The following is a 20,090-nucleotide window of genomic DNA, read 5'->3' on the forward strand; positions in this document are numbered from 1 at the left end:
TTTACCAAGGCTTGATTTGTGACCCAAGATATGGTCTATCCTGGAGAATGTTCCATGAGCACTTGAGAAGAATGTGTATTCTGTTATTTTTGGATGGAATGTCCTATAAATATCAATTAAGTCCATCTTGTTTAATATGTCGTTTAAAGCTTGTGTTTCGTTATTTATTTTCATTTTGGATGATCTGTCTATTGGTGAAAGTGGGGTGTTGAAGTCCCCTACTATGATTGTGTTACTGTCGATTTCCCCTTTTATGGCTGTTAGCATTTGCCTTATGTTTTGAGGTGCTCCTATGTTGGATGCATAAATATTTACAATAGTTATATCATCATTTTGGATTGATCCCTTGATCATTATGTAGTGTCCTTCTTTGTCTCTTCTAATAGTCTTTATTTTAAAGTCTATTTTGTCTGATATGAGAATTGCTACTCCAGCTTTCTTTTGATTTCCATTTGCATGGAATATGTTTTTCTATCCCCTCACTTTCAGTCTGTTATGTGTCCCTAGGTCTGAAGTGGGTCTCTTGTAGACAGCATATATATGGGTCTTGTTTTTGTACCCATTCAGCCAGTCTGTGTCTTTTGGTTGTAGTATTTAAGCCATTTTACATTCAAGGTAATTATCAATATGTATGTTCCTGTTACCATTCTCTTAATTGTTTTGGGTTTTTTATTTTAGGGCTTTTCCTTCTCTTGTGTTTCCTGCCTAGAGAAGTTCCTTTAGCATTTGTTGTAAAGCTGGTTTGGTGGTGCTGAATTCTCTTAGCTTTTGCTTGACTGTAAGGTTTTTAATTTCTCTGTCGAATCTGAATGAGATCCTTGCTTGGTAGAGTAATCTTGGTTGTAGGTTTTTCCCTTTCATCACTTTAAATATGTCCTGCCACTCCCTTCTGGCTACCAGAGTTTTGCCAAAAGATCAGCTGTTAACCTTATGGGGATTCCTTTGTTTGTAAATTGTTGATTTTCCCTTGCTACTTTTAATATTTTTTCCTTGTTTTTAATTTTTGATAGTTTGATTAATATGTGTCTTGACGTGTTTCTCCTTGGGTTTTCCTGTATGGGACTCTGTGCTTCCTGGACTTGATTGACTCTTTCCTTTCCCATGTTAGGGAAGTTTTTGACTATTATCTCTTCAAATATTTTCTCAGTCCCTTTCTTTTTCTCTTCTTCTTCTGGGGCCCCTATAATTCGAATGTTGGTGTGTTTAATGTTGTCCCAGAGGTCTCTGAGATTGTCGTCAATTCTTTTCATTCTTTTATCTTTATTCTGCTGTGCGGTAGTTATTTCCACTAATTTATCCTCCAGGCCACTTATCTGTTCTTCTGCCTCAATTACTCTGCTGTTGATTCCTTCTAGAGAATTTTTAATTTCACTTATTGTGTTGTTCATCATTGTTTGTTTGTTTGTTCTAGGTTCTTTTTAAATGTTTCTTGTATTTTCTCCATTCTATTTCCAAGATTTTGGATCATCTTTACTATCATTATTCTGAATTTTTTTTCAGGTAGACTGCCTGTTTCCTCTTCATTTGTTAGGTCTGGTGGGTTTTTACCTTGCTCCTTCATCTGCTGTGTATTTCTCTGTCTTCTCATTTTGTTTAACTTACTGTGTTTGGGTCTCCTTTTTGCAGGCTGCAGGTTTGTAGTTCCTGTTGTTTTTGGTGTCTGCCCCCAGTGGGTAAGGTTGGTTCAGTGGGTTGTGTAGGCTTACTGGTGGAGGGGAGTGGTGCCTGTGTTCTGGAGGATGAGGCTGGATCTTTTCTTTCTGGTGGGCAGGACTGTATCCGGTGGTGTGTTTTGGGGTGTCTGTGAACTTCTGATTTTAGGCAGCCTCTCTGCTAATGAGTGGGGTTGTGTTCCTGTCTTGCTAGTTGTTTTGCATAGGATGTCCAGAACTGGAGTTTGCTTGTAGTTAAGTGGAGCTGGGTCTTAGCGTTGAGACAGAGATCTCTGGGAGAGCTCTCACCGATTGATGGTGCATAGGGCTGGGAGGTGAAAGTGGTCCAGTGTCCTGAGCACGGCGCTCCCATCTCAGAGGCTCAGGCCTGATACCTGGTCAGAGCACCCTGTCAGCCACATGGCCTGGTATGTGCGGAGTCTCTTGTCTTTTGGGAAGTGTGAGGTGTTCTGCCAGCGTTTGGTAGGTGTTCTGTAGGAGTTGTTCCACATGTAAATTTATTTTTTATGTATTTGTGGGTAGGAAGGTGATCTCCAGGGTTTATTCCTCCACCATCTGGAAGGTCCTGATCTGTAAATGGTTTTTAATTTAACATCTAATCATTTGAATTGGGCTTTCTAAAAATTTTATTTTGGGTATGTTTTGGTATATTTTAAGATTAATTCCTGGATCATCATCTCTTTTCCCCCCTCCTCAGAAAGTATTGTCTTGCTATCTTGAAACTTTTTAGGTTTTATTTATCAAGAAGAGAAAGTTTTTATTATTTAATTTGTTGCTGTGAGGGGAAATGATTCCTTTCAATTCAGCTGTAGATATGGTTTTTTTGTTTTTTGTTTTTGCGGTACGCGGGCCTCTCACTGTTGTGGCCTCTCCCGTTGCGGAGCACAGACTCCGGACGCGCAGGCTCAGCGGCCATGGCTCACGGACCTAGCCGCTCCGCGGCACGTGGGATCCTCCCGGACTGGGGCACGAACCCGCGTCCCCTGCATCGGCAGGCGGACTCTCAACCACTGCGCCACCAGGGAAGACCAAGATATGTATTTTTAGAAAGCTTAATTCATGAAGAATAATTTTAGGTAGAAAACAGGGGAAAGGTGGCCCGTGATTTGGCTCCTAGCTACCTCTCTGACCTTTTTTTTCCTGCTTGTTTTCCTGGCTCCCCTCTATTTCAGTCTTATTGGCTTTGTTGATTTTTGGATATGCCAAACATATTTCTGTCTCAGGGGTGTTGTACTTATTTATCCTCTGCCTAGAACATTTGTTTTCCAGGCATTGAAAAGTTTTACTCTTTCATAAGAGTGAAACCTTTCATGAGGTTTCTTTCTATTTAAAAATCACATCTCCAGGGAGGCCAAGGTTTCTATGTCAGAAGGCAAAAGTTTTATATCGGGAGTCAGGTCATCTTTACCCCCTCAAACACTGAAAGGGCAACTTAAGTATTTAGGTCCTTTAGACCAGGGCTAGAAAATAGGCTAATCTAAAGAAGGGTAGTTGTATTGTTATAGTGCAGCCACATCCAGTAGAACTTTGTGCTATGATGGAGATGTCTGTATCTCTGCTATCTAGTGTAGAAGCCACTAGCAACATGTGGCTCTTGAGCACTTGGAATGTGGCTAGTGTGACTGAGGCACTGAATTTTAATTAAAATTCAAATAGCCATATGTGATTGGTGATTACCATGTTAAATGACACAAGTGTCGAAGAATGGTACAGTGCAAAGAAGAGAGAGAGAGAGAGAGAGACAGGAAAAGTTTCTAAAAACAGGACTGAATGATCTTTAAATTTGAGAAACAAAGGAGTTGGATTAGATGATTTGGAAAGGCCCATTAGAGACCTATAATTGTATGTCCCAGTGAAGAAATGTGTAGGTCAAAGGGATTGACAGCTGGGAATACTAGGAAAGGCCTGTTTTAAATCCATGCAAAACCGACAATAAGACGCATATTTGTGATTTAGCTTAATTGTATATAATAATTCTCTTGCACAGTAGAAAAAAATTTAAGGTATGACCCTCAATCATCTGTGAATATTAGACTATCAAAGACATGGGAAGGGAAAAAGTGTGATTAGACGCAACATGTGGAGGGAGGCTAGGCCATTCACCTGTTTTGAACTAAGGTATTTTCTATAACATTATGGTAACTTGAAATGGTGACAGCAAAAAATATAAGATCTGTTAGTAGCAAGATACCACAGATTGTAATAAATACTATGAAGGAAAAAAACCAGAGTGGTGTAGTAGAGAGTAAATGAGGCTCTACGTAAGGTGAGGGAAAGCCTCCTGGAGAGGGTGATTGACCTGGCGGTTGAAGGATTCAGCCAGCAGAAGCTAGGGGAAGAGCTTTATAGGGCCGAAGGAATGCCAAGTGAGAAACCCTAAAGTGAGAAAAACTTGTGTGTTCCAGGTGCAGAATGGTTGTGAAGGCAGGGTGGCGGGGTCGGGGGGCAGCAGGGTAGTAGGTGTTTTGAGATTGGAGGGATAGATAGGGCACTGATGATGTAGGGCTATTTAGGCCACAGAAGGAAGTTTGAATTTTATTCTAAAGGGTTTTAAGCGGGGGTAAAACTTGATTTGACATGTTTTGAAACGATCACACATGGGTTGCTATGGTAAGCATAAGTGATACTTATTTCATAAACTAGTATTTTCACCTTTAGGAAGTGTTATTACTTAACATTTGTTAAATTTTAGTAGCTTTGCAACAATATAACAGTATATAGTCAGTTAACTTATTTGACTTAAATTGCAAAAGTGGAAATGAAAGTTGCAGGGTTTTTTTTCCTTGAAAAGTCTTGTGAATTCTGCAAAATTTTTCATTTTCAAATTCTGAGATCTATCTTTTCAGTTTAAATTCACATTAAAAATGTGTTTCTTAATGCTTGAACTAAAAACTGATTTTAGTAATGTTATGAAAGATCATTCAAAGGTTTTTATCTTTTTCCTACCGTAGTATAAGTAAGGGTTTAATATTTTAGGTTTCTTTTCTTAGGTAAACTTTGTCCCTGCTTTAATTTTAGTCTGTGCATGGTGGTACCCTGGTTTTACCACATGTTAGCTGAGTATCTTTGGGAAAATTATTTTATGTAAGACTTTGCCTTTATCTGTGAAATTGGTGTAATAGTAATATCTATCTCTTAGGGCTGTTCTGAGAATTGAGTTAATAACCTAGCAAAAATTAGGTGCTTTGATTATTGTTAAGTATTAGGAATTCACAGTGTTGTTGAATGCCCGAGGTACAGTTGATTCTCATTATTTGTGAATTCTGTATTTGTGAATTCACATACTAGCTAAAATTTATTTGAAATCTCAAAATCGGTACTTATGGTGCTTTTGTGGTTATTCATCAACACAAATAGAATGAGGAGAAAGTTGAGTTGCTTGATACGTTCATTCCCAGATGAGTTCAAACAGAGCAACGCTCTGCCTTCTTATTTCAGCTCTAATGGTGTAAATAACTTTTTTGTGTGTGGTGTGTCGAGTGTCATGTTTTTTGCATTTTTGTGCTTTATGTTGGTCATTTTGCTCTTTAAATTGGCCCCCAGCATAGTGCTAAAGTTTTGTCTAGTGTTCCTAAGTGTTGGAAGCCTGTGATGTACCTTACAGAGAAAATTCTTATGTAAGATAAGGTTCATTCAGGCATGAGTTGATCATGCTGCTGGTCATGAGTTTAATGTTAATGAATCAATAATATATACTAACTAAGGTATTTTTAAACAGAAGCACACATAAAACAAGGTCATATATTTATCACTTGATGAAAGTGTTATGACCAGAGGCTCATAGGAACCTAGCCCTGTGTTTTTTTCCCTAGGAGCAGCGATTTCAGTATTTAATAATTCAGTCTTCATGGCAAACTTTATTGGACATAAGTACTACAGATAATGAGAATGGACTGTTTGTTTTTAGTGTCAAGTTTAGAAGTAATTAAAATACCCAGATAGTTAAGAAATATGTTGTATTTCTAATTACATTGAAAACTACTGTGACCTTACTCTGAATAATTCAGATATATACCTGGCTTAAATTAGGAGTCCCTAGTCTCTTCCCATTCTTACTGAGTTGATCAATATTCTTCAAGATTAGAGAATGGTAATTTTTGACACTAATAGAAAATATCTGCTCTGTTTTTTTTTTAATTTTTTTATAGCTGGGTGTTTCCCTTAGCAGTTTGGGAGCTATACCAGCAGCAGCACTAGACCCCAATATTGCAACACTTGGAGAGATACCACAGCCACCACTTATGGGAAATGTGGATCCTTCCAAAATTGATGAAATTAGGAGAACAGTCTATGTTGGCAATTTGAATTCCCAGGTAACTAATATAAGAAGAAATTGAGTGGTGGGACCTCTTATTCCTTTCCCTTTATTAAAAATCGTATCAATTGATAAAGTAGTATTTACCTGAATTTTTTTAAAGAAGAATATACTTTATTAAAGTGTTACTTTGTTTCTTCAGACAACAACAGCTGATCAGCTACTTGAATTTTTTAAACAAGTTGGAGAAGTGAAGTTTGTGCGGATGGCAGGTGATGAGACTCAGCCAACTCGGTTTGCTTTTGTGGAATTTGCAGACCAAAATTCTGTACCAAGGGCCCTTGCTTTTAATGGAGTTATGTTTGGAGACAGGCCACTGAAGTAAGAAACACTAAACAAAGAAATTTTAATGATTTTGAAAAAATTTTGTGGTTTTGATGTAATGCAGTTTTTTTTTTTTCTTTTTAATAGTAATTGGCAATTTGTGGAAAGGAAGACTTTGTGTTAAGTATAAATGAAACACATGAGATATTTACCATTTTAGCCTTTAAATTAAAGTTACATTTGAAGACATCTTATTTTCTATTTCATAAGGTCTAATTTAAAGTTAACATTTCTATACCATACATATTGATTGTAGGTCTTTTTCCATAAGCTTTAACAAGTTAGGTTGGTTTTGCATTATTACACTAGACTAATGGGCAGTTTAACATATGGGTAGAACTTACAGTAATATAGTAATAAGAATTTTGGTAAATCCAAAATTTCAGGAAGAATGTACCCAGAAATGTTTTATATTATACATTTTAAGGTTTGCTCACGTCCTTGTTTGCAAAATGAAAAGTTGATGTAGCCTTTCAGGTACTCAAGACCAGAAATTCTATTTCATGCACATTATCGAGGCACCAATTTTATCTGAATTCTGTAGATAATTGCCTTAATTATATAGTTTGATCAGGAGTCTGCTATTAAGGGATAAGAAACTGTTCTTAGTGAATGCTGTGTTTTCACCATGGTAAAGGGAGACACACCAAATTCATTTATGTGCATCAGAGAAACCACTGTTACCCATAAAGGAAGAGTTTTATCAGATTCCTCCCATATTTGAAACTGTATGACGAGGCCATGGTCCAGGGTGGATTAAAATGGTGCACATGATATATAGGTTCCCTTTCATCCTCCCAGGGTGCAGAGGTTATCAACAAAATTTTATAATCTTAGAAGTGATTCATTTTAATATTGGTGTCACCATTTTAATTTATTATAACTCTAAGCTGTGAGGAGAAGCGGTTGTCCTGGCCTATTTAGGTTGTTAAAGAAGTTAGCTAGGGTTCAGCTTTTCCCTTGCTTTTTGCCTTTGTTAGCAAGAGATGATGGCAGATGGGAATGAGATAAATCATGGTTTTGAGGTTGGTTTTGGTTATTCTGTATTTAGCTATATTATTCTAAATGTGCTTTTGAGATGTCCTCAGATTTGTAAATATCTGTATCATATAAACAATTAGTTGTTTCATGTTTTGTAAAATATGGTGTGTATTTGTGATATGCTAATATTTTTAATTTAGAATAAATCACTCCAACAATGCAATAGTAAAACCCCCTGAGATGACACCTCAGGCTGCAGCTAAGGAGTTAGAAGAAGTAATGAAGCGAGTGCGAGAGGCTCAGTCCTTTATCTCAGCAGCTATCGAACCAGGTAAGGCCATAGCGTTGTTACATAGGTCATAGTTGAAGATCATAGAATCTTAGAACTGGAAGGAATTTAGAAATTATCTGTTCAGTCCCTTCATTTTACAAACAAGAAGACTGAAACTCAAGAAAGAGTAAGTGACTTAACTAGTGTTAAAGGTTGAAGAACTATTTAGCACAAATATCTTTTTCCATGATACTGAATTGAGGTACATTAGCTTGAGTTAATCACTTCTTTATATTTTAATAGCAAAATCAGTACGCAGAACTGATTTGCTTAAAGCAAAGTGTAAATATTATTGTGAGGCTAAAGACAAGAATAAATATATTTTAAATGTTATGATTAAGCAGATTCACTTTTCCTTCAAAGTTTTAATTTTAAAAATAGAAAAGAGAGCCCATGAGTTAGGAAAACTACAGAGTCTGTTTTAGCATGGTAAAGGAACACCCTTTCAAACTTTTGTGTTGCTAACTAAAATTAGAAATCCAACCTAAAAATGTCTAGATGGTTTTTTACATTTGAGCAAATTTTCTAAATTAGAATTTAAGCTTCAATTCTAGGAAAATAAATGGAAAAAGGATTTAAAATCACTGTCATAGGAATTACAGACATGTTATAATCGTACATTATGGCAGCAACAAAATACTACGAACAGCTGTTTATAATCATCTGGTTTATATGTACTGCTGCAGGGTGGCTGCACTCAACGAGTTTATGCAATGACTTTCTTGGATGTTTCTGAAGGATAATTGCACAGGAGGAGGATGTACAGAGAGTAGGCCCCTTGCACTATATGTGGTACATTCCACTTGTGCCTGATTATTAACTGGGATCTTTAATTGTTCTGAGCTTACACTGCAAAGTGGTTTTTTCCTCCCAGAGTCTGGAAAGAACAATGAAAGAAAAGGCGGTCGATCTCGTTCCCACACTCGTTCAAAATCCAGGTCTAGCTCAAAATCCCGTTCTAGAAGGAAAAGATCACAGTCAAAACACAGGTGAGAATTTCTACTGTCATATTTAAATTTTTTCTGTTTTGTATTTACAGTGGTTAAGATTTTCTGAGTTTTTGTCCAAGTATCAGAGTGTAGAAATTTCACTGGTGTTCACCAGGGAGTATGGTTACCATTAGATATTGCTTTAATTGTAATGCTAAAGAATGAAGTTTTATGTAATTAATATATAATTTCAACTAATTTTTAGTTTTAGAAGTTGGTTTTCTATCTTAAGATGTTCTATTCCTGATTTTTCTAAGAGTAAACTAGTCTCTATACAGAACTGGCAGAAATTTTTCATTCTTCATAAAGGGAACATCTGATGCTGAAAATATTGCTGAAGTTGTTGCAGCTTTTTTGTTTTTTTCTTCCCCCACTTTCCTCAAGGTCTGGGGCGCACCACCCCAGATCTTGATTTCAAGTAGTTACCCTTCTCCAATACTGTGCGTCAAGTGGGGTACTTTAAGTCTTTGTACTCTTGGTGATAAGAGCCTCTTCCACCCACTTTGGGACCTGAAACATAGGAGTAACTTGCAGCTTTAATTGCAACTGTTGTGCTTAAGCTCTATTTCTGTTTTGTTTATCTTATTTTTGAGCGTGGCTTTGTCATTTTGAAGTTCTTTTAAAATCTTTTGTGTTTGGTGCAAAGGGGATCTCAAGATATAAACTTGCAACACCATCTTGATTGGAAGTAACCTAAGAGTCATGTCTAAAATAAGTTTTATTGTCTTCTTTAAGATGTGGAGGGGGCTGTTACTGCAATGTGAACATGTATGCAGTGGATCCTGATTGCATGTTACATGTGCATACATACGCGTACTCTCTAAAGAGAAGAGGCAGAGAAAAGTGTGTGTGCGTGTGAGTGTGCATGTTTGTTGGGAGTATTAGAGAAGGAGGAGGATTTGAGGGGAGGGAAAAAAGGAACCAGTATGCCCTATGTTGAACCTCACTAGCAAGCTCAGTTTTGTCTTGATTTTCTGTGCTAATCAAGGAGATTGAGGTAATGAGATAGGAAAATACGATCTTCTTTTTTTTAATTTATTTTTTATTGAAGTATACTTGAATTACAATGTTGTACAGCAGAGTGACTCAGTTATACATATATATATGTTCTTTTTCATATTCTTTTCCATTATGGTTTATCACAGGATACTGAATGTAGTTCCCTGTGCTATACAGTAGGACCTTGTTGTTTATCCATTCTATGCATACCAGTTTGCATCTGCTAATCCCAAACTCTCACGTCTCCCCTCTCCCATCCCCCTCCCCCTTGGCAACCAGCAGTCTATTCTCTATGTCCCTGATTTTGTTTCTGTTTCATAGATAGGTTCATTTGTATCATATTTTAGATTCCACATGGGATATCATATGGTATTCGTCATCTCTTTCTGACTGACTTCACTTAGTATGATAATCCCTAGTTGCAGATATTCTTAATTAGACTCTAGCAAACTATACTTCAGCTCTCTACTTGTGTATACGTCTCTACTATTAACTTGCAGAATTCCTTTTGGAATATGGTTTTAATCTCTCTCTCTATCCAAGGCCTTACAGTAAGGCAAATTCATGTCCAAGAGAAGGAAGTTGTTTCATGTACAAGGAATAAGACAGTGTAGCAAAGCCAGAACTGGAGAAGGAAAGTGGTGTAGAATCAGTGGTACTAGATTATGGACATTTCTATAGGTCAACAGGGTGGTGAAGGTAAAGGAGATCAAGAAAATACAGAATTGAGCTGAAGAATAACAACTTTTCTGAGGAAGAAAAAGAGCAATGACTTAAATCTTACTTTGTGTTATAAGAGCCATGCTCCAAATCTAATACCTTAGTGGTTTTCTAAGGCAGAAAAAAAGCAAAATTTGATTATTAACATTTTTTCCTTGATAATTTCTGTGACGCTTTCTCTGTTGGGACAAATAATTTAACTAAGGTTTTTACTCTTATCGTTTTCAGTATATTGGGCTATTTTCCCTTTCCAAGGGTTAGTGGAGGAAGGGTTATTCTGTCTAAAATGAAATTTGTTAATTATTCTTATTCATGGGAGTGATTTCATGGAGGTCTATCTAATTATGTAGCATTAGAAATTAATTGTTCTTGGCTGGCGCGCACACCCAAACACGCCCATACACACAGGCACACCTCGTTTTATTTTACTCTGCTTTATTGTGCTTCACAGATACTGTGGTTTTTTAACAAATTGAAAGTTTGTGGCAGCCCTGCATTGTCAGATGACAATTAGCATTTTTTAGCAATAAAGTATTTTTAATTAAGGTATGTACATTTTTTTTAAGACATAATGCTGTTGCACACTTAATACACTAGAGTATAGAGTAAATATAAATTGTATATGCATTGGGAAGCCAAAAAATTCCTGACTCGCTTTATCGTGATACTCCCTTTTTTGCGGTGGTCTGGAACCAAACCCACAATAACTCTGAGGTATGCCTGTATGTCTTTTTTGTCAGCATATACTGTTTTTATACATGTTGTATATAAACACAAGAAGCCTTTACTAAGGTCATAAAGAAATAAAAAAGAGGATGAGTTTTGTTGAAAAGAAAAGAAATTCCTCACCGAAAAACATTTGACTTTTGGAACTCCCTCCCCCTCTCCACCGGTAGGGGATGGCAAGCATTTCTCGGTTTCCCCTCTTCTAGTGGGATTGGATACCCTCAGCTCTGGCTCTGACCCACTAGACCTAGCAGGAGTGTGGGTTGCAGGAGCCCTTGTTCTTGAAGCCCCACCTTCTTAGTGTTCTGATACTTCTAGAACTTTCCCCTGACTCTTTCCCTGTTCCTTCTTCTTTGTGTAGGAGGGAGGAAATAGTTATTTGTTACTATGACCTTGGCTAGAACTGGGAAGATGTGTTTCCACTCTGTCCAAATTTTTATATGTGTTTTTTTCATAGGGACAGTGTTAGAAAAGGTGGGTAGTAGTACTCTATTATATTTTAAAGTTAAGTAACCTTTACAGACCAGCATAGGAACTATAAGACATTTTTTAATATTTTAATGGGAAACAACTGACTTACAAATGAACTTTGATGCAACATAATGGTAAGTTGCTCTTTATTTACAATTTAACTTATAAATGCAATTTTGTACATCATGTTAAAATGACAGCTGCTAATGATAGCTCAAATCTTTATCTTTGGTTGGATTAGATTTGCTCTTGACTTGAAGCTTTTAGCTTTCCGAATAGAAAACTTGTAGGCAACTAGTGGGTGAGACAGACATGAAATATTTAATGTCAAAATTGAAATACAATAATTACTCTTGAGCAGTGACTTTCAAACTCTGAGGACCCACAGGATAAGGTGGGAATCCAAGTGGTCAGTGCTTTTTTATTATTAACTTTTATTTGTTATGGCTATGGTTAATTTTCTTAAAGGAGTTTATTTAATTAAGATTGGAAAGTGCTATTTGAAGCAAACAAAATTATTATTTATTGTTTTTAGCAAGGTTAACTAGAATAGAAATCTTAAGACTTATTAAGTACATAGAAGCAAAGGCCCTTTAAAACATTATTACCCTCATGTGGATGTCTGTAAATGGACTAAAAATGTTATAAGTTTTTAAGTTTTCCTCTGATAGCTACTACTTGACCCTTGTGTCTCTTAGGTTATTAGTGATAAAGGTTTCAACAAACTACGAATTATCTTCGTATATTAAAAATGAGGTATGAAGATAAGTGTATAATAGATGAGTGGTTCAGTTGAAAATTAGCTGTTGGAAAACAAATTTTGACTAACTGAAAATGTGTTTTACGAACAAGAGCATTACTTAATTGAGGATTGTCTGGAGACTTCTGGTTTCACGGCATAGCACAAGCATTTAACTATATGTATTTCTTTTATAGATATTTGTTTTAACTTAATTCATGAAGATATAACTATCAAGATGAGTTTTAATTATATAAGGCATACTTGTAGATGTTCATTTGACCCCTTGGAATAAATAGAGATATAATTTAAAGTTTTCATTTATGTTAATTGTTAATAATGATGATGATGCAGATATTGAGATAGGATTTTTTTTTTTTTTTTTTTTTTGCGGTATGCGGGCCTCTCACTGCTGTGGACTCTCCCACCGCAGAGCACAGGCTCTGGACGCACAGGCCCAGCGGCCATGGCTCACGGGCCCAACCGCTCCGTGGCATGTGGGATCCTCCCAGACCGGGGCACAAACCTGCGTCCCCTGCATCGGCAGGCGGACTCTCAACCACTGTGCCACCAGGGAAGCCCTGAGATAGAATTTTTAATCATTTACTCTGCACTCAAAACTGTTAGGCAGTTTTCCATATATCATCTGTTTTAATTCTCATGACAGTTCTAGGAGGTATAGGTATGATTCTTACTCCACTTTTTAGATGAAGAAACTCAGGCTCAGAGAGGTTGAGTGATTAGCCAGAGTTCTCACAGCTATTGTGTGGCAGAACTGAGTGTCAGGGCCAGATTGTTTAACTGCGAAGCCGGTGAGTCTCATCACTTTGTTGTTTAAGTTGTATGCCTTCAATTTGGTTACATTTAAATAAATAGTTCCTAGGATACCTCATTATGAAAAATGTCACATTATATAAGCTATTATTTCAGTTGGGAAAGGAGCCTAGAGAATTTCAGAATTTAAAAAAACAGTTATTTTTCCTCCAAGAATGCCAGTAATAAAGGTTTCTTTTAACAGCTTTGTTTAGGTAATAAAATCAAGGCTTTGCAAATTCAACATTTGATTATATTTAGCTTTAACTCACGAGTAAGATGTTTGGTTTCCTGTCACACTAGCACCATCATTAGCACTGTGCTTCCCTATGCATTCTTCTTAGTATGTGTTATGACAAATAGCACACAGTCATTTATAGAAACCATTGAACCATATAACCACTACTCCCTGTCAAAGATAAGTTATAGCCACAAGCAGTAATATTACATTCAAGTCAAGAGTTAAAGACAATTTTTGGTATGAAAATTTGGACCATGGGAGAAGTTGTCTGTTCTAATTGAGCCATGCAATATTTAGCAAAAGAAAGCCACACCTGAAACTGTCAACTTAAGTCTGACATAGGAAATAGCTTAAATTCTTTTTCTGTTTCTGTCTTTGTGTTCTGGACAATGAAATGTCTGGTGAAATTTTCAATAAATAAATTTATGTCAGATAATCTAATTTTGAAGCATTATGTAATAGAGAATTTAAAAATATTGATAAATACTGTCAGGATTGGTTTTAAAATTCTCTTATGTGAAAGATCTTAAATATTTATAAATTGAAATTCTAAGAATAAGTTTTGATATTCTAACAATTTGTTTTTCTTTAGGAGCAGATCCCATAATAGATCACGTTCAAGACAAAAAGATAGACGTAGATCTAAGAGCCCTCATAAAAAACGCTCTAAATCAAGGGAGAGGCGGAAGTCAAGGAGTCGTTCGCGTTCACGGTGAGTTTTTTGGAAATTAAGGGTAGTTTTCTCATGACCTCATATGTTAAAAACCTGTTGTTTAAATTTTTAATGAAAGAAATTAAACTTTTTTCTGATTGTTTCAGTAATGAGTTAATATCGATTGTCATTGATTTGAATCTGATGGTTAGTATGACTCATGTGATTTCCAGACTAAATTCAGCCTGATAATTGTTTCATTTAGCAGCTTCATGTACACATAAATTATTTAGAAATTTATGTGTAATGTCTTACAGCTATTATACATTGTTTTGTGTTGATAATTGTTGAGGAAAGAGAATGAGGTCCTTGTTGGGGAGTAGAATTATTTTAGTTGTGAATTTATTTATTTACTTTTGTTTTTAAAGGGACAAAAGAAAAGACAACCGAGAAAAAATCAAGGAAAAGGAAAGAGTGAAAGAAAAAGATAGAGAAAAGGAAAGGGAAAAAGAGAGAGACAGGGAAAAGGAACGTGAAAAAGAAAAGGAACGGGGTAAAAACAAAGATAAAGACCGGGATAAAGAACGGGAAAAGGACCGAGATAAAGACAAGGAGAAGGACAGAGAGAGAGAGCGGGAAAAAGAGCATGAAAAGGAACGAGACAAAGAGAAGGAGAAGGAACAGGACAAAGAAAAGGAACGAGAAAAGGACAGATCCAAAGAGATAGATGAGAAAAGAAAGAAGGATAAAAAGTCCAGAACACCACCCAGAAGTTACAATGCATCAAGAAGATCTCGTAGTTCCAGCAGGTTTGATAATGCTTAAAGTTTTTACCAAAGGGCTTACTGATGACAAATGAAAACATAAATTTTAACTGGGGGGAAAAGATAATTGTGCACAAGTGGAATCAGTACAATAGTATCAGAACATTTCCCTCTGATAGCAGAGTAAACATTTCTCTAGCAGAGGGATTGCTACAGTATTGAATCTATGAGGAGGAAGAGAGAATATTGGCCAGAATTACTTGAAAAGTTAACTGTCCTTTGTAATCCACTATTTTAACCTGGCAGTGGTGTCAGTGGCTGCTGTTGCTGCTGCTTATTATTTTCTTGGAGGGTGGGATCGCAGGGGCAAGTTTTTTGTTTTTGTTATGTAGAGAAATTGACTTCTTAGGCGTCTATATTTCTTTGGAATGATGTGGTAAATTTTAATATATAAAATTATTTCTAAAGTTACAGTATTAGTCCTTTTCGTCATCTAAGTTCATTTTTACTCCTCTACTTTGTTGAATACATGACGTTTAAATTTTGGTTTTCATTTATTAATTTGTTGTTAAGGATTTGCTTTTTTCTTAGGACTGTTTATTAATAGGTACACTGCCACCAGGTGGCAGCAGGTTGCCATAGTAACATCAGCAAAATGAGGACCTTCCTTAATTCAAGATTATCTCAATCTACATCCATTGCTCCAGATGATATTGTGACTATAAATAAATGGAAGTTCCTAAGTTGTGTTAAACTATATCTTAAAAATACTTCAAAAATATATTTTTGCAAGTTTTAAAGATATTTTAAAATGTTTTTTCATAGAGCATAATTTCTGAGACAATGGACTATATATTTCCTAAATTTTTTAACTTTGTGTTTTAACAGCTTATTCTTAATACTAGTCTTTGGCTAGTTAATAGAAGATAATTGCAAGCATTTATTGAATGCTTTACCATATGCCAGGTTTTATGTCTCAGCAGAGTTTTTCATGACTGATCTTATTTAATCTTCACAGTAAGCCTGTGAGAAGACTGTTATCATGGTTTTAAAACATGAGGAAACCAAACCAGAGGAAATTTTCCATCTGCTCTGCACTTTAGTTAGAAGTATAGTAGTATAGTAGCTCTTCTCTCTTTAGAGATTGTTTAATTGAGGACTTTAACCATTACTTGGTACTGGCTTTTAAAAAACGCATCAGAAGGGGCTTCCCTAGTGGCGCAGTGGTTGAGAGTCCACCTGCCGACGCAGGGGACGCCGGTTTGTGCCCCGGTCCAGGAAGATCCCACATGCCGCAGAGCGGCTGGGCCCGTGAGCCATGGCTGCTGAGCCTGTGCGTCCGGAGCCTGTGCTCCGCAACGGGAGAGGCCACAACAGTGAGAGGCCCGCGTACCGCCAAAAAAAAAAAAAAAAAAAGTGCGTCAGAAGTATATAGTTGAAAGCAACAATATATGTTAAAATGTGACTTCAAATCAGTAGGTCATTGCCATATTTCAGCACATTGAACCAAAACCTGAAGAAATTAACTCATTTGCTGTGGGTATCAGTTGAGCCTTGCAGACTGCATCTTTATTGCAGTTATTTTATTGGTTGTGTTTCACACATTCCTTTGTGTTTGTGTGATCGTTTAGATATTGCCCTTCACAACACCAAATAATATTTCGATTCCTTTTTAAAAAATTAATTTTTATTTTTTGCTGCTTTGGGTCTCCATTGCTACACGTGGGCTTTCTCTAGTTGTGGATAGTGGGGGCTACTCTTTGTTGCGGTGCGTGGACTTCTCATTGCGGTGGCTTCTCTTGTTGCAGAGTATGGGCTGTAGGTGAGCGGGCTTCAGTAGTTTTGGCACCACGGGCTTCAGTAGTTGTGGCATGTGGGCTCTAGAGTGCAGGCTCGGTAGTTGTGGCACGTAGGCGTAGTTGCCCTGCGGCATCTCTCCGGACCAGGGATCGAACCCGTGTCCCCTGCATTGGCAGGCGGATTCTTAACCGCTGCGCCACCAGGGAAGTCCCCTCGATTCCTTTTAAATTCAGTTGAATTTACTTTTTCTGATGACTTTGAAATGTTTATAATTTTTTCATGGGTCATTTTAAGTCACTTGATATTTAAGGAAGTGTAGATGTTCACATTCAGTTCTTAGGTCTTAGATAACCTCTGGGGCCTGGAGAATAAATGTTGACTAATGTTAATTCCTAAAGGTTCAGCAGTTTGGAATGTTTTATGCTTTCAGAAGAGCTTGCTGAAGAGTTACCATTTCTTATCTTTTAGCATTTTTCTTCCTTTAAGGTGCTCTGATTTGTTTAGTGAATGGGAAACCTCTTAACTGCCCAGAATAATAGTCTACTTAATGTTTTTATTTCCAACATTGTCTTCTGAGCTACATTTTTAAGGAAAAATTTTGATATTTAAAAACTTTTAATGCTTGGAATTACAATTAATAAGGATGAGACCATCAAAGGGAAGGAGAACATATTTACTGAGCACCTGCTGTGCACCAGACACTAGGCTTGGTATTTCACAGGTATTATCCTGATCCTCAAAACTACAAGGCTCAAGTTATTATCTCCATTTTTTAATTGGAAAAACTGAGACTCAGATAAAGTAATATGACCCCAGTCGTGCAGTTGGTAAGATGTGGAACTGAAATTTAAATGTAAGCCTAATCAACTCCAATTCTGCATACTAGAGCTGACAGCTTCTTTCTCGACTAACTGATATTCTAGCTTCCTGTCTGTCCAGCCTTAGCTCTCATTATCACTAACTGGTAATTATTAGATGTCCATCTGTACATAGTGCTTCCTGAACATACAGGTAAAGAGTTACACTGTTGAAGATGGAGCCATTTTGTGTAAACTTAAAGTCTGTAATACACTGATATTCTCATGCTATGAAAAAAGTACTTCTGGTTCTTGTGTGGGGTAGGGAGGTGCTGTTACAGAATGGCATTGATTAAATGGAATAACGTCATCTAATTTCCATATTAGGAAGTGTAATTTTGGGGTGACTTGGAAATAAAATTGGGTAAAGGAGGAGAGAACCTTAGGTAGAGTTGGAATTGATTTATTTGTGTTCTCAAAGTTCTTGAGCTCTTTTGGTAGTAACATCTACTGCGTATACCACATATGAGCATTATCTAGTTTTTTATTTTACAGATGAAAAATGTACACAAAATGTTTCATTAGCCTAGAATCAGCTTACTGAGGTGATAAGGAGAACTTGAATTCTAGAGGATTTGGTTGTTTCAGCTATGTGGCCACTAATTATCAGAGCTTCTTGTGAGATAGGTCATTGGCTACATTAATCATTTAATAAATGTACCCTTATACCTCGTCACCTGAATAATAGACATCTTGAAATTCATTGTTTCTAAGTTGACCACCCTTACAAATGAAGTAGTTTATTAGAGTATGCATCATTTGGTAATGTGTTAAGCAAAATAGTTTTTAATAATAATAAAACTGTTAATCTATTTAATAATTATTTTTGACTTTATCATATTTAAATCCCAGGTTTTAAGTAATTTCCTTACATCTAAGCAACTTGTGTGCTCAATTTTAAATGAATAGAACAACAATAATGAAATGGTAGGTTAAGGGGGTAAAAGCAATTTCTCTGTCAAATGAATTAATGTTTAGAGACATTCTACATACTTGGGTTTAAAAAGTTCACATTTTGGGGCTTCCCTGGTGGTGCAGTGGTTAAGAGTCCACCTGCCGATGCAGGGGACACGGGTTCGTGCCCCGGTCGGGGAAGATCCCACATGCCGCGGGGCGGCTGGACCCGTGAGCCATGGCCGCTGAGCCTGTGCGTCCGCAGACTGCTCTGCAACGAGAGAGGCCACAACAGTGAGAGGCCCGCATACCGCAAAGAAAAAAAAAAAAGTTCACATTTTGCAACCCCATTTACCTTTCACTTCTTGAAAAGGGCCTGTTACCTTGTTAAAAAATAATCCACAGTGGGGCAGCAAGGAGCTAGATGCATGACAAAGGATCTGATAAGCAACACATGCTTTAGGTGCTGAGGAAGAACATGTTTGACTTGAGAGAGAATGTGAAAGAAACATCCATTACTATTTTTTCTACTCAAGAAATCAGGTGAAAAGGAGGTCGTCTACCCTTTCTGATATGAAATCTTAGAAGATGTTTTCATTGGTCTGTAAAATTTACAGTTCATAATTTGACCTGTACTAGAATTAGATAACAGACCATTTTCATGAAAGACATTAGTTTAAACTGGCCTGTAAAGAATACTATTCACTTGAGAGCATTAAGGACCCTTTTGATTTTGTGTATTTGTATTATCTTTTATTTAAATTACTGTTTTTTAAAATGACATATTTTTGACTTCCAGGGAGAGGCGTAGGAGGAGGAGCAGGAGTTCTTCCAGATCACCAAGGACATCAAAAACCATAAAACGGAAATCTTCTAGGTCTCCATCCCCTAGGAGGTAGGTTGAAAGCATGTGCTAAAACTGAGGAGGAAGCAGGGGGAAAATTTTCTCTTTTCAGTCTATTTTTTTTAACTTTATATTTTGAATGAGTAATATGTAATGTCTTTACGTGGTTTAGAAATCCAGAGAGTATAAGAAGTTATATAATGATAGGTCTTAACTTCCACCCAAGTGTCCATCTACCCTGTTCCCACAAGTAATGACTTTATTAGTTTTTTTTGGTATATCCTTCCAGTTTTGTATATAGGTACAGATGAAAATATATAATTTTTATTTTCATCTTCTACAAAAGGTAAAACAAAATATACATAGTTGTACAATTTACTTTTGTCACTTAACTACCAGGAGAACTTTCTGTATTTATCAGAAAATACTGCTTCATTCCTTTTTACAACTTCATGAACTTCCATTATCTAGCAGTACCTGGTTTATGTAACCAGCCTGCAGTAGAATGGGTTTTCTTAATTTTCTTTTTATAAATTATATAAGTCTGTAATGAACAGCTTTGTACGTACATAATTTTGTAATGTGCTAGTATGCAGAGAAAATTTTCATAAATGGTATTTATTGTTGGGTCAGAGGGTGAGTGTGTTTGTAGTTTTGAGAGATTTCCTTCCCTTTTGTCCTTCATAAAGATTGGCAGCAGCTTGTACTTTAACCAGCTATGTATGAGAATGCCTGTTTCCCTATAGCTACTGCAGATTGCTACCAAAGTTGTGTATTTTTGTCCATCTGATAGATGAGAAGTGGTACCAGTATATAGTAATTTCCGTTGCATTTTTCTTAAGAGTGAAGGTGACCATCTCTTCATATATTTGAAGGCCATTTGTATTTCCTTTTCTGTGAGTTGTATACGTTGCCGATTTTTCATGGAGTCTGTTTTTGTGGGGGGGTTTTTTGGTT

At 36.6% G+C, this 20,090-nt stretch overlaps 1 protein-coding gene across 4 annotated transcripts in view; it reads left to right on the forward strand.

Moving 5' to 3' along the window:
* The window catches only part of SREK1 (splicing regulatory glutamic acid and lysine rich protein 1), a 55,836-nt gene that overhangs the window by 18,370 nt on the left and 17,376 nt on the right, over positions 1-20,090 (forward strand). For 3 of the 4 annotated variants that reach the window (XM_030844561.2, XM_030844568.2, XM_070045142.1), the window contains 7 exons: positions 5,822-5,986; positions 6,131-6,309; positions 7,494-7,624; positions 8,499-8,613; positions 13,915-14,034; positions 14,403-14,783; positions 19,089-19,184. In XM_030844561.2, coding sequence (XP_030700421.1) covers positions 5,822-5,986; positions 6,131-6,309; positions 7,494-7,624; positions 8,499-8,613; positions 13,915-14,034; positions 14,403-14,783; positions 19,089-19,184 — 1,187 coding nt within the window. Of the gene's footprint in view, positions 1-5,821; positions 5,987-6,130; positions 6,310-7,493; positions 7,625-8,498; positions 8,614-13,914; positions 14,035-14,402; positions 14,784-19,088; positions 19,185-20,090 lie in introns of those variants that run through there. The other variant, XM_030844607.3, reaches the window with a different exon arrangement.

This window comes from Globicephala melas, chromosome 3 (assembly GCF_963455315.2).
Source record: "Globicephala melas chromosome 3, mGloMel1.2, whole genome shotgun sequence".
NCBI lineage: Eukaryota > Metazoa > Chordata > Mammalia > Artiodactyla > Delphinidae > Globicephala > Globicephala melas.